The 15483-nt window shown below is 43.5% G+C and overlaps 1 protein-coding gene and 1 pseudogene across 1 annotated transcript; one reads left to right on the top strand and one right to left on the bottom strand.

Moving 5' to 3' along the window:
* Positions 1 to 3875: 3875 nt before the first annotated feature.
* On the top strand, positions 3876 to 4392 carry LOC134388904 (large ribosomal subunit protein uL24-like; annotated as a pseudogene).
* A 2343-nt stretch (positions 4393 to 6735) lies between these two features.
* Positions 6736 to 12512, bottom strand: LOC134387288 (igE-binding protein-like). The gene is made up of 3 exons (XM_063109774.1): positions 12502 to 12512; positions 9015 to 10259; positions 6736 to 6868 (listed from the first exon to the last, which is right to left on the bottom strand). Exons 1-3 carry the CDS (start codon positions 12510 to 12512, stop codon positions 6736 to 6738), a joined length of 1389 nt encoding a protein of 462 aa, XP_062965844.1.
* Positions 12513 to 15483: the final 2971 nt, after the last annotated feature.

Below are 15483 nucleotides of genomic sequence, written 5' to 3' on the forward strand. Positions count from 1 at the left end.
CACGGTATGACAGATGATGATTCTTCACTTCTCTGGTCAGGTCAATCTAAACTTTTAGAGTTTAAATTCTCCAATAAATGCAAAAATCTGTCTACACTATGTGGTTTCTCTTTACTTCTCCCCTTTTTTTTTCTTCATCTTGTGTTGATCTTCCCACATCTAAATGGAAGGCTCAGAGTTCTTCCTGACCTTGATGCTATCCAGCCCTGTCTCCTAGGACAATCAGAGTCTACGCGCCAGAGCCCCAAACTGGCTACTTGTTGCACACAAGGTTTCTGTTGCCTTTTCTTTTTTTTTAAAATACAGCCAGTAATGTTCTGGATGACTCTGCGGTTAACTCTAGTCTGACCCTGCACCTCAGTGGTTTTATTAGCTGTGTGTTTGGCTCTGGGATTCTCTCTCTAGCTATTGTCGTTATTGAGACTATTTGTGTCTCCAGCGAATCTCTGCTAAATCCCTGGCTGTTATCTGGCCTGGGTATGTGTGTCTACCAAGTGAGTGCATTCTTGTCTGAAGTATGTCCCGACTGTCTCTGATAGCGGCCATGGCTGACCTAACTTTAATAGGTACTCAGATTGATATGATTAAGATTAATGAGGCCGGTCTCAGTCATGAACCTACGCAAGGATAAACTTGTAAATCCAATGAGTTCTGAAGATGACTAGTTACTACTTACCTTTCAACCTTTAAGGGATTTGAGGGATGATTTATAACTACTTTCCCCTCCTAAAATATCATTAGAAAGAGGTCATAAAAGATACTGTTTCTGCAGCCCTCAGATTATTATTCATAAAAGTATGCTTTTATGAATAATAATTCATAAATTATATTTAGGAATATGTGCAGATTCTACTAATGAATGGTGGTTCAAGAAAGTCATTGCCCCAAAGGCAGGGCAGCACGTACCCCCGCAATTGAAAATTGTACCATTCTCATGATTGCTATGACACGATCCTTCCTGCATTAGATTTTCTTCAAAATGTCCACTGAGATGACCATGTAAGATCATCTACAAGAAAGAGACATGAAAATGACCAGATTCTGCTAATGTAAAGATAAAATTGGGAAAAATATAAGGATTCTGATTATATAGAAGCCCCCCTGTTGCGTATCTGGTCATTCCGAGTGCTAAGTTTCCCAGGTAGGTGTACGCTTTTCCACCAGTTTAATCAATGCAATTTCCTAGCTTTTTAAACAGTTATAACTTAGTCATCTTTTGGTGAGTCGGAGCCATCTCCTGTAAATGTGGAAGCAGCATGCCAGTGAAAAGATCACAGGCTCTGAGGTCAGCAGACCTGCTGTTGAATGTTGGCTCTACTGTTAATAGCTATATGATGGTGGGCAAATTTCTTAACGTTTGTGGGCTTCAGTTTGCCGTCTGTAAAATGGGAATGGTAGAATCAAACTTAACAATATTGATTTGAGGATTATGTGATATAATACAGTTATTTTTTAAGTACTGTTCACCCCCAATTTTTTTTTTACAAATCGAATCTTATGCAGAGAAATCTTGTATTTATTGAGAACAAATAAAAGTGGAAATTCTCTGAGCTTTAAAAATTATTGCATCTAGCACAGAGACTAACATTTAGCAGGTACTATTTAAATAATAGCAGTTATTAGTATTAGCATCACTTATTGTGAAGCTTTTATTCATTTTTTTACTTTTACTCTTATATCTGATTTTTAGTGTGGTTTTCTCTCATACTATCAAGCTGTCATCTGTCTCTTCTCACTGTAATCAGTGCACCTGCTCACAAAAACCCTCCTCCCATCTTTTAATTTGCTATTTCTTTCTAATCAGCTCTGGGCTTAGAAACCAGGCAACCATGACTTAGAATTACTTGTAAAATAAGAGCAACAAAGTTCTACAAGAGAGTTTTAGACTACCTATATGAGTAAAATACATAATCCTGTACCTTGGGCTCATACTTCGTAATACAAGTCCTGGTTATTCAGAGACCTTTTTGGAAAACGGTGTGGTGCTGTGGAAAGAACAAGAGTTTTAGAATCAGACAAACCTAGGTCTGAATCTTAACTCCTCTACTTGTTAGCTGTGTGACCTAGGGCAAGTTATTTGATCTCTCTGAACCTCAGATTCATCATCTGAAAAGTAGAGAAAATAAGACCTACATCATAGAATTAAAATGATTAAACAAGGAAATATACATATATACAAAGTATGCAATGGGGTCCTAGACACAGCATGCAGTGCATAGAACTTCACTCTCTCTCTTTACTCTGCCCTTCATTTTTCCTTTCTTCCTGGTTTTTAGCTGTGTTTCTGGGTAGTTGGAGCTGCTGACTGGCTCAGGTGAGATATACAGCCTGATGGTATAAATTATGGAATATGTTAGGAAAGGAGTAATGGTAAGACCATAAAAGATTGAGACCATGAGAAGCTGAGAGATGAAGTATGGCTATAATTTCCCACCCATAAAAGAAAGAAAGAAGAAAAATCCCAAGACGATAAGGCAAGTTTGCGAAGGCCACACCATAAAAGGTCATGAATACAAACATTACCACGATGTAGGCAGTTGCAAGTGTGGTTCATCCTTCGTCAGGCTCTATCCTGAGCTGTTTATCTTGTCTGCCAATTTTTGGCATGAAAATCTTGACTACAGTTGTGAGCTGGAATCCATTTGGTTCGAGTATCATTAACAGTTAAAGGATTTTGTCTGTTTGAACTCAAGCCTTTGTAATGACTTTTAAAAGGATCTGACTAATCCTTTCAAAGGATTAAATAAATGTATAATGACTAAATGTATATTATATGAATAAATGTATATTATACAAAGAAATGTGTATTGTAAAATAAACTGTATTTTATCAAATAGTTACTTTAAACATAAACCTGTAAACACAACGATAATAAATAATACAGCCCTGCTATTAAGCACCACTCATTCACAGTAAGGATGTCTCTCTTTTGGTCCTGCTCAGACCCTCTTCTGTCATTGTCTGGTAGTGCATCGTCTGCTGGTCTTCTGTGTCCCATGCTTTTATACTCCTCACTGGTCTACCTTGTCCAAATGCTTTGAACTAACTACAGAAAATTCTCAGCTTCTCTGTCTGCAGTTGCTCAGAGTTTAGTCTTTAATTACAGCCCTTTTGAACTGTATTTCCACAGCACCAGCAAAACTGTTCCCCATCTGCACCTGAACAGAACCATTTCAAGCTGTAACATATGAAGGTTCACTTCCTTCCCTGTGCACCCTGCAAAGTGCATGCTGCAGCCGCTCCTGCCTGTCTTTCACAAATTCGGTATCTCTTGCTCTCACTCACCTGTTCATGTTCTTCCCTTTCTCTGTTTTTTTTTTTAGGAAGAGAACAGTGTCCAGGTTGGAACGACCTGAAGAAGGCTTGACTGTGCAGAAGTTACAGTTCTTGCATCACATCATACCTTCCTTCGTGACTGTGGCTGACTAGAGTCTTGCTGTTTCTTTCTTTTTTTTTTTTTTAAAGATGACCGGTAAGGGGATCTTAACCCTTGACTTGGTGTTGTCAGCACCATGCTCTCCCAAGTGAGCTAACCGGCCATCCCTATATAGGGATCTGAACCCGTGGCCTTGGTGTTATCAGCACCACACTCTCCCAAGTGAGCCACGGACCGGCCCTTTGCTGTTTCATTATTTTATCTCCACATTTATGTGGGCATCAGATATCCAAGCAAATTTTACTGAATTATGAAAAAGTCTTTTTAGCTGCTTCCTTTGTTTTCACGCTGTTTTACTCTATTGTTTTCCATTTTAATTCTGATCATGGGCCAAGAGATTTTGTAAGACAGTCTCTGAGGAAAAGAAAATTACTGAAGCTAAAATTAAAGAAAGTAGTTTTTCCCTTTTGTGGTCATCGCCAAAGTGGCAGTGGCCAAAATGAAGTTCGATCCCTTTGTGACTTCTGACCAAAGCACGAACCATTAAAGGCATTTCAGTGCACCTTCCCACATGCTCAGGGAGATTATGTCTTCCCCTCTTTCCAAAGAGCTGAGACAGAAGTACAATGTTCCATCCATGCCCATTCGAAAAGATGATGAAGTTCAGGTCGTGCGAGGACACTATAAAGGTCAGCAAACTGGCAAAGTAGTCCATGTTTACAGGAAGAAATATGTCATCTACATTGAATGGGTGCAGTGGGAAAAGGCCAATGGCACAAGTGTCCATGTGGGCATTCACCCTAGCAAGGTGGTTATCGCTAGCCTAAAACTGGACAAAGACTGAAAAAAGATCTTTGAATGGAAGGCCAATCTTGGCTAAGTAGGAATGGAAAAAAGATCCTTGAACAGAAAGCCAAATCTTGGCCAAGTATGAATGGAAAAAAGATCCTTGAACAGAAAGTCAAATCTTGCCAAGTAAATATAAGGAGGAAACAACCAAGAAGATGCAAGAATAAAGTAATCTTACATACAACTTTCACTAAAAACTGCTAAGATGAAAAAAATAAAATTGAATTAAATTAAAGAAAGTATAAAAGAAAAAGGAATTAAGTTAGAAACTCAATTTAATTCCATTTTAAAACTAATATGCTCATTGACCCTCACTAGTACCAATTCCAGGCTACTTTCTGGGGTTTTTAGTGATAAAGAAATGGGATATTTACTACCCAAAGCAATCTGTGGATTCAATGCAATCCCCATCAAAATACCAATTACATTCTTCACAGAAATAGAAAAAGAATACTAATATTCATATGGAAAAACAAAAGATCCGAAATAGCCAAAGCAATCCTGAGCAAAAAAATAAAGTCAGAGGCATAACAGTACCTGACTTCAAATTATACCACAAAGCTATAGAAACCAAAACAGCATGGTACTGGCATAAAAATAGACACTTGGACCACTGGAACAGAACAGAGAACCCAGATATCAACCTACAGACTTACAGCCAGTTGATATTCGACAAAGGCAACAAAAACAAACATTGGGGAAAAGACAGCCTCTTCAATAAGTGGTGCTGGGAAAATTGGACATCCATATGAACAAGAATGAAACTAGACCTGCACCTCTCACCATATACCAAAATCAATTCAAAATAGATTAAAAACTAAGTATAAGACCTGAAACTGTAAAACTACTAAGGGAAAATATAGGGGAAACACTTCAAGAACTAGGACTGGGCACAGACTTTATGAACAAGAGCCCCAAAGCACAAGCAACAAAAGAAAAAATAAACAAATGGGATGACATCAAACTAAAAAGCTTCTGCACAGCAAAGGAAACAATCAACAGAGTGAAAAGACAACCTACAGAGTGGGAGAAAATATTTGCAAACCATACATCTGGCAAGGATTAACATCCAGAATATACAAGGAACTCAAGCAATTGCATAGTAAAAAACCAAATAATCCAATTTAAAAATGGGCAAAGGAGCTGAATAGACATGTTTCTAAGGAAGACATACAAATAGCCAAGAGGCACTTTAAAAAATGCCCAACATCGCTAATCATCAGGGAAATGCAAATTAAAACCACAATGAGATATCACTTCACCCCAGTTAGAATGGCTATAATCAAAAAGATGGAGAATAACAAATGCTGGCGAGGGTGTGGGGAGAAGGGAACACTACTGCACTGTTGGTGGGACTGTAAATTAGTACAAACACTATGGAAAACAGTATGGAGGTTTCTTAAACAACTACAGATAGGTCTACCATTCAATCCGGCAATCCCACTTCCGGGTACATACCCAAAGGAATGGAAATCAGTATGTCTGAGGGACCCCTGCACTCCCATGTTCATCCCAGCTCTATTTACAATAGCCAAGATATGGAACCAACCTAAATGTCCATGAATGGACGACTGGATAAGGAACATGTGTTATATACACACTATGGAATGCTACTCTGCCATAAAAAATAATGAGGTTCTGCCATTCACAGCAACATGGATAATCTTGGAGAAAATTATGTTGAGTGCAATAAGCCAGGCACAGAGGTAAAAATACCACGTCCTCACTCCTAAGTGGGAGCCAAGAGACAGAAAGAAGGAAAGAAAGATCGCAGTGGTGTGTTGGACTTGCAGAGAGAGAGAGAGTATACGTAGGGTTATGGGGTGAGGTGGGGAAGAGGGGAGGGGGAGGGAGGTTGGATATGAATTTGGGTGGGGACATGGGGAATATCCACAATTTGTGGTAATGGGCGTGCTGATAGTATTGATCTGGCCGTCACATCTTAGGCACAAGTAGTGATGGTCAGCTTTGTACCCCATGAATATGCATAAACAATAAAATAAATAAATAAAAAGACATGGGATATACTTTCTTTAGATAGTGAGTTGTTTTTAAAAGGTATGGAATCAGTCTTTTAAATTAAGAAAATTACCATAAGGTAATGAGGACTGCAGCATCACCACCAGCTGTTTCTTCTAGTTTCGTGAATTCTAATAGTGAAGAGCACCAAACTTAGTATTAGGATGTGGTTCAAGCCCTGATTTTTAATTACTACCGATATGACCTCGGCCAAGTCACTTAACCTCTCTGAGCCACGGTCTGTAAAATGGAGATAACTTACCTTACAGGGATGCTCTGATTAAATTATGAGACTGTACTCCATAAAGCACTCTGCAAATACAATTTTATTTTGCAGTCCCCCTCTTCCATCCTTCCCTCCCTTGTGTTCACTCCTGCACAAGCTCTCCAGAGCCAGTCCTCTCTGTCCCCGGTCCCGGCCCTTGCTTTGAGGCCGAGGAGCACTGCATTCACCCAGTGGCCGGGGTGCGGCGCTCCTTGCATATATCACGTCATCTTCCAAACGACCCTGTGAGGCAGGAACTGTAAGAGTCTGAATCCAGGCAGTCCCATGCAAAGTCTGCATGCGTGAAACCATGCTGATTCGAGGTAACCTTCAGGCAGCAATCAATAACTGCCACTTTGCTGCCAAGAACGAAAAAGCTTTTAATAGAAGTTTTCCTGTCACGAGGATGCAAACTCAGCACACCCAAAAGCCATTAGTAAATTCAGGGGGAGCCCTGGGTGCCTCGAGAATGCTTCCCTCCTGCAGTCATGGGAGGGATTCACAGGAAGCAGCGGCTGGCACTGGAGGGAATATAACTTGAGTGGTGCCTCTTGGGGCCACTTGCAAGATTTGAGGCTAGGAGGGCCTGGTAGACAAGCAGTCCAGGGCAGCTCCAGAGAGCTTTGAAACCGGTAAGGCTTCCACAGGCTGCACTCAGCAGCCAGTCCAGGCCTGACACTGAACATCTGCAGATGAGCCTGTTTCTGAGCTGCCTTTTCTAACCAGGCCAGAGAGAGGGTCGGGGAGGTCTGAGAAAAGAAGCAGAGGCCCCAAAGTAAAGAAAGCTGGACAGGAAGTTTCCTAGCGCAGCAGGGGCCAGCAGCAGCAAGCGGCGAGCACTCCCCGCACCAGCACTTGATGTTCTACGAAGTACAAGGATTGTGTCAGCATTTCCATTTTAAACCCCTAATTTCATAGGTTTACAGCTTAAGTCATAAAAATTCACTCTGGGCTGAAGTTTGGCATCCAGTCTCTTAGCTTTTTTTAAGCTGTGTGCTCCCAAACAGAGACATTTCTAGGTTTAGACATTTTGGGGACTTCTATAAGCACTCCCAAAGCGTTGTTCGGTAAAAATGGGTTTCTGAACTATTGGTCTATGATGCAGCAAAGGCCTGCCTCTGTGAATTTGCAGATGTGTTTTGAAAAATATTATTCTGTCCCGCGCAACCGTCTCGCCAGCAAGAACGACGCGGCACACACAGGATCCTTCTGCAGTAAAGCTTTAATGCGTCTTGAGAGGCAGAGCACAAGCTTATCGGGGCGGAGACCCCAAGTACAGAAACCCGTTCCCTTTTATAGAAAACTGTCCCTCGCCTAGGATGTGTCCCTCTCTGACTGGCGGTCGTGCATCAGCCCAGATGACGCCACGGGAGAGGCAGAGACTGGAGGTCGGGGAATTTCCCAGCACATGCGCTCTAGACTTGTTTTTGCCGATTGTCAGTGTCGGCCGGCGCCATCTTGTAATGGCGATTACGGTGTAACGTGGGCAGCTCCCCACATCTCCCCCTTTCTTATTACATTAAGAGGCTGGAGCAAGCTCATTGGCCACAACATGTCTAGCCAGTAGTCCTGTCTTAGGTCGACCCACCTCAGGCCGTGACCTTACCCGTCAAAGGTTAACCCTATCGCCACCAGGCACCATGTCTTAGGTCGGCACACGTCCGGGGGGAAGTTGCCCGTCTCTGGACCTACTGGAACGGACTCTGAATTGTGAGTTGTGGGCCAACACGAGCCAGGGCGAACCCCACTGACCAGTTTTCAGGGAGGCCAGCCGGACTAGTCTTTGAGCATAGATAGCCAAATATCGGGATTGGCTCCTTGCTCCAGAGCCACAAGTGCTTGGGCAACGACCACCTTGTCTCTTTGTGTTTGGGCTTTCAGCCTACAGACCAGCCACAGAAGGAACACTAGTCCACAGCAAAGGGCCGCCCCAAACAATCCCACCCCCACCCATTCCTTGAAATGTGACATAGCAGTTGTGATCCAGGAGGACAATCCAGCTGCAAAAGAGGCATCCACTCTTGTCGAATTCACAGCCACGATGGCAGAGCGCAGGTCCCGCATCAGGCCGTCAAAGTCTCCTGTCCAGTTTCCTAAAAGATACTCAGACAAGCGATGAGACAAGTTTGCTGCCCTGGTATAATTTTCATATTGGATGCAGTTACACATAATCCTGAATATTTCCATTGACATCCCAGTTGTGCAATTTGCCATAGAACCTCTATTTGTTCTTGGACTAAATCTACCCTTTGATTGACCACCATCAATCCTCCCCTTAACTGAGAATTTATTGCAGTTTGTGTGTTCAGGGCCTGAGCAACAGAAGAGGACAAATTATTCAATGTGGAGGCAGTCTGAACCGTGGTACCCAAAGACACAGCCGCAGCTGTAGCTGCAGCTGCCGCCAAGGAGACAGCGGTAACAATGGCTGCGGTGATACCAAAATCCCTCTTTTGCCTGAATAAGGACATAGCATTAGGGGCTTCCACAGGAACGGGAACCCACCTAGGCATTCGCGCAATCACAGCCAAGCTAAAGTTAGCAGCATCCCAACATTGAGCATAAAAACAGGAAACATTTGTGCAAGTAAGTTGATTGTCTGGCGGCGTGCAGGTCCACTCTTGTGTATCTTCTGACAGGACCTCTTTCTTTCCCCCCTGGACTTTGTTGTTCCCATACTTTTGAGGGCCCTGGGAACGAGGGCCCGACCTCACGTTTTTTGAATCTGTTTTGTGTTGTTCCTCTGGCGGTGGAAGAAGCCGCCCCTTAATGTCCCTGATGGAGCGACACTGACTAGCTTTATGATATCCCTTGCTGCAGCGGGAGCAAAGGGAGGCTCCATCTCTATCTGGGGCTCGGCAGTCCTTTTTTAAATGTCCCACCCGGCCGCACTTAAAACAAGCTCTCTTGTCTGGTTTCGGCTTTAGCTGTCTCTGTGATAAGATAGCAGCCGCCAGCCCAGCATTGGTAAGGGGTCCTCCAAGCTCCCTGCAGATCCGGAGCCAATCTTGTAACCCCTTACTTTTCCTAGGTGCTATGGCTGTGCGGCACTCTTGGGTGGCCTGCTCGAAGACAAGCTGTTCTATGAGTGGCGCGGCTTGTTCAGGATCGCCAAAGATCCGTCCTGCAGCCTCTGTCATTCTAGCCACGAAATCCGAAAAAGGTTCCTGGGGTCCCTGAATAATCTTTGTAAGCTGACTATCGGCCCCTCCTTTCCTGGAGAGCGCCTTCCAGGCTCTAATAGCCGCGTTAGAAATCTGAGCATATGCGCCCCAATGATAAGCAGATTGGTTAGCCGCATAACGACCCTGTCCTGTCAAAAGCTCAAAAGTCCATTCTTGTTGTTCAGGTGTTAGGGCCGTAGCGTTTGCTCTAGCCTGCGTTTGGGCTGCCTCATACCAAAGCGCCTTCCATTCTATAAATTGGCCCATACTGGTAAGGGCAGCCTTCGCAATCATTTGCCAGTCTGTGGGCGTCAGTGCTGTCATAGCCAGCCTGTCAAGCTGTGTAAGGGTGAAGTTGGCCGTGACTCCATACTTTCTAACTGAATCTGCCAACTCCTTAATCTGAGTAAACTCAACAGGGGCATGGACCCGTCCTCCCTCGGAAGTCTCAAAGACCGGAAAGGTCATGGTCAGTCTTTTCCTCACCCTTTCAGGGATCAGCGAGAAGGCGGATGAGCGTGACGCATAGGGAGGCGGCGCCGGAGGCGGCGCCGTGGGCGGCGGCCGCGTTAACCTTTCTGCGTCACTTCTCCAATATTCATCAGGGTGATATCTCTCTTCCTCATATCTAGCCACTTCTTCCTCTAGTTCTGACTCATCACTAAGACCGAGGGAATCAGAGCCCGAATCCCCTAAGTTTAGGGCTCCCAGCTCCCTCAGGGGATAGAGGCTGTCCCTTTTTTCCTGAAAATCACTTGGGTGCTGACTTTCTCCCTCGTTAGCAGACTCGCCGGGAGGGCCCTTTTTCTTTTTGGAGACGTCTCTCCTTTTGCGGGTACCCATCCTCTCACTCCGTTCAGTTTCTGACATGCTGTCTTGGACTTCCTCTAATATATTTTGTCCTTCTGTCACTACCGGTTTACAGCCTTCATCCTCCAAACAATTCTTAATGAACTTCCAAATGGTCTTGGTGCCCTGACGTAGGTCTCCCTCTGCGTACTTGCGGTCAAGGTCTTTGCCCAATTTGTTCCAAGAGCTCAAGGTTAGGGAGCCGGAACAGGCATACCATGGCGCCACACGATCTACCTCTTTCACAAAATTTCTGAGTACACGGCCCCCTACTTTGATCTCACGTTGTCTCAGCACAGCCTCTAACGCGGTAACCATAGACTGCGTGGAACCCATAATGCGCCCTGCTTTAGGAGGCGCGGTGAGACACACCGCTCCCTTATGTACGAGAGGCTCACACGGGTCTCAGGTGCAGCTGCGTATCTACGTCAGTCTGACCACACCAAGGGACGAGTCTAAAACCTTGTAATCTAACCGAATTCACCCCAGACCAAGAACAGACACACCTCTCTGAACTTACCCTCCTGCAGTTCTGAATCCTCCCTGTCACCAGGGGGTCTCCGAAGGTGCTGACGATGTCACAAGTTTCCCGGGTTTCGGCACCAGATGTCCCACGCAACCGTCTCGCCAGCAAGAACGACGCGGCACACACAGGATCCTTCTGCAGTAAAGCTTTAATGCGTCTTGAGAGGCAGAGCACAAGCTTATCGGGGCGGAGACCCCAAGTACAGAAACCCGTTCCCTTTTATAGAAAACTGTCCCTCGCCTAGGACGTGTCCCTCTCTGACTGGCGGTCGTGCATCAGCCCAGATGACGCCACGGGAGAGGCAGAGACTGGAGGTCGGGGAATTTCCCAGCACATGCGCTCTAGACTTGTTTTTGCCGATTGTCAGTGTCGGCCGGCGCCATCTTGTAATGGCGATTACGGTGTAACGTGGGCAGCTCCCCACATTGTTCCACCAGAAACGTGGATCCCCTGCACACTAAACTAGGACAGTGGAAATGCGTAGAATCCAATGTTATTACATATTCAGAGCAACACATCAAGTGACCTTCACTGCTACTCATCACCAGGGTCTGGAGCTGTTTTCACCCTGAAAGACATTTGATTTTCCAACTGGAGGCAGCTTTGTAGAGAGTTGGAGTCAGCAAATGATTCAAGTTTTTACAGGTTATGTGACCTTGACCAATATGTATTTATACCTTCATTTCCTTTGTTTATAAAGTGGGGATAATTATACTTTCCTTACAGGTTTGATGTAAACAGAAAAGATCAGATATGTCAACACAGCCTGACATGTAGTAGACTGATCTTTATTGGTAGCAACTTATAGGTAACTCAGAGAAACGGAGGTATTTATGGTGGTCATTAGTGTGAAGTCCTCTAACCTCTTCATTTTTAGATTTCCACTCGTTCTACACTTCCTCTGATATCTCTCACTGGCCACTGAGGCTGGCAAAGACATTCAAAATATTAGCTAAATTAAAAAATAAATTCCCTGCAGGAAGTTCATGATGTTATAAAGTTCAATATTTGAGCAATCAGACAAGGGACAACGAGCCGATAATTCTGCAGGTATGGCAGGGGTCCCTGACAGTCATGAGAGTGAATCAGATGACTTAGCTCGGGTAATTAATACTCAGGCAATTTGGTGGCTTATACCAGTCAGCCTGACCTGAGGGAAGTGCAGAGAGTCTGGTCTTCTCAAGTGTTGGGGATTTGATACCTTAGGGAAGAAAAGCAATAAAGTAAGCCAAGTGTGTGGCCCAGCTGAAGGAAGGGCAGAGCAGGAGCTGGGCAGCCACCATATGGGACCTTCCTATCCCTAAACTAGAGGTGGCTCCTGGTTCTCAAGCAGGCTGAAAGACTCACGGAGTCAAGGCTTATCTCAGGGGAGAGAGGGAACGTCTGGCTGTGGCACCTGGTTTGGGAGTAAAGAGAGGAATCTACGGCTCTGAGCCCAACCCAAGCCGCCAACCTGATACCCATCTCGGGAAACCAGGATTCTGTCAACAAGGGGATTTTCAGAAACAGCTTCATTAAGGGAGGTACTACTGAAGTGTCCACCGGACATTTAGGGGTCAGGCAAACCTGAGGTTTAACTTTTACTTTTTAAATGTCAACAGCTAAATAAAATATTTAAAAAATAATAAATAAAATAAATGTCAACAGCAAACGGCAGATCCAGCAACAGTGAACCATTTTACCTGCCGCTGTCTAATCCTTTTATCCACCGCAAATTCCATTCCAAAGGAATCAATAAGGCAAAGTAAAAGTGATGAATGCTGATTAGGGAGGGGGGTTAATGAAGTTCCTACCAGAGCCGGCGCTTTCCTAAACCCTCAGTGCTGCTTCTTTCTCATGTTTCTAAATTATGCATTCAAAGGATTTCATAAAAAGTAGATGTTAGGCAAAAAATACTAAGACAAACACACATGTACCCAAAACACAAACTAAGAATATCACCTACGCCACCAAATAATCCTGCACATTCCTCCCTCACTTCAAATTCTGCTCCCTGGACCCAGGAAGTTACTCTGTTCTGAATGTTGTATTTATTACTCCTTTTTCTCTTTTTCCTGAGTAATAGGCTTTATTTTTATAGCAGTTTTAGGTTTACAGAGAAATTGAGCAGAAATCACAGATAGTTCCCATGCCCCCCCCCCGCACTCTTTATCCTAATATGAACATGTTACACTAGTGTAATACCTTTGCTACAGTTATAAACCAATATTGTTGTATTATTAACTCAGTTTTACATTAGGGTTCCCTCTTCGTGTTGTATCATTCTATGGGTTTTGCCAAATACATAATGACATGCATTTGCCATTGAAGTATCATGCAGAATAGTTTCACTGCCCTAAGAACCCTGCGTTCCCATCCATCCCTCCTCCCCTAAAACCCAGGCAACCGCTGAGTTTTTCCCCCGTTAACTCATTTATCATTTCTGTGTGCTGGGAACGTTCAAAACCCTCTCTTCTAGCAAATTAAAAGTACACAAAAATTGTTAATTACAGTCACCCGACAGTGCTGTAGAACGCTAGGAATTAGTCCTCCTGTCTAGCTGTACTTTGGTATCTGTTTTGTGCTCCTTTTCTTCAGCATGTGACTTACCTGTGCAGGTAGCGATCCCTAAACTGCACTGTTCAGCTTTTTGTTTTGAGCTTCATAAAATTGGTATTATACTGTATGTATTCTCCTGCAACTTACTTCTTTCATTCAGCACGTTCGTGATGTTCACCCACGTTGGTGTCCTGGATGTAACTCTTTCATTTTCACTGCTGTGGAATATTCCATCATTTGACTACACGAAAATTTATTAAACCTTTGTCTTCTTGATAGATATTTGGATTGATTCTAATGTTTCGCTATTGCAGACAATAAATACTGCTTTGATCATTAGTGTACCTGCCCTCTGGGGAACATGGCAAGAGTTTCTCTAGGGATCGCTTTCTGTTGGATCATACAGTTTGCACATCTTCAACCTCCCAAATAATGCCAAATTGTTTTCCAAATAGTGTACACAGCCACCAGCTCTGTGTAGTTGTTCCGGTTGCTCTATATCCTTTTCAATTCTTGTTTTATTTGACATTTCAAGTTTTGACAATCTACTAGATGTGAAATGGTAACTCTGAGACCTTAATTTGCATTTCCCTGATTTCCGATGAGATTGAGCATCTTTTCCTATATTTATCAGTCAGTCCTATTGGTTCCTTTGTGAAGTGCATGTTCAAGGCTTTTACCCTGTGATCTATGGAATTGTTTGTCTTTTTCTTATTAATTTGTAGAAATTCTTTATATATGCTGGGTCTTTGTCAGATTTGTTGCAAATATATTACTGACTTCTCTCTTTATTTATGCTTACTTTTGATAAGAAGTTTTAATATGGTTTGTTATTACTAACATCTTCTTTCCTTATGTAATTGGTGCTTACAGGAGGAAAAATAAGCTGGGATTTAGTTCACCCTTAGTGAGTGGCTCCCTTCCTCTCTCTTGGATAGTGTTTTTGGAAGGAATCTGGAGTTGATTCAGTTTATTTTACACATTTTTTTTTAAAGCAGAAGTCTGTCTCTAGAGGCCCCCCAAAAGTACAGGCTTTTGTTGATAACTTTCACCTGTTCTGGGGGAATTCTGCTTAGTGTCAAACAACCATCAGAGTCTCAAAAAGATTTTTTTTGTTTCTGAGAGTCAGTAAGGAATTGTAGAAAGGAATCCTTACCCTTACAAAGGGTTCCTGGTGGTGTGGTAATATGGAGCTGAACAAACTTGGAATCTTAACCAAGTTTCAATCGGTATCCACTATATAAATTCTCAGACCCTTGGAATCCTTGTCTGTTAAATGAAGTTAACTGCACCTGCCTCTCTCCCTTTTAAGAATCAAAAAGATGATACAGATCAAGTGCCCACGTGGCACACAGCTCTCACGAGCGCTTGTTCCCTTCACTTTAAGAAGGGGGCAGTCCTTTAGCACCAGCCAGCCCACCTGTAATCTCTGCCATCAATTCCCCTCCGCCACTCCCCCCAAACTTGCATCTGCACATTTGGCCTGTGTGAAGACTATAGCAGAAAAACAGTTGCTGGCCAGGGCTTCTGATTCTTTTCTTTAAATACTCGGGAATATTAGCACCATGTGCTTAACCGTTCTAATTCAACTCGCTCGTCACGGCCCATATATTCATCAAATGAGGAGCCAATATTATTTTTTACAAGCACAAAATCTTAGCGAGGATCACTTAGGACAAAGTACACTTGGACATTCCGATTTTCATTTTGTTTCACAAAGTTTCACTCACAAATGCCCCCTAGACTTTTATTCACATTCTCTCTCCCTCTCTCTCTCTCTCTGTCACACACACACACACACACACACACACACACACACACACACACACACAAACACGCCCTCCTGCACAGGTATGTCTTAGTTACCATAATCTACTCAGAGTAGTCAGCTACTCTG

Source organism: Cynocephalus volans, chromosome 10, assembly GCF_027409185.1.
Source record: "Cynocephalus volans isolate mCynVol1 chromosome 10, mCynVol1.pri, whole genome shotgun sequence".
NCBI classification, from domain to species: domain Eukaryota; kingdom Metazoa; phylum Chordata; class Mammalia; order Dermoptera; family Cynocephalidae; genus Cynocephalus; species Cynocephalus volans.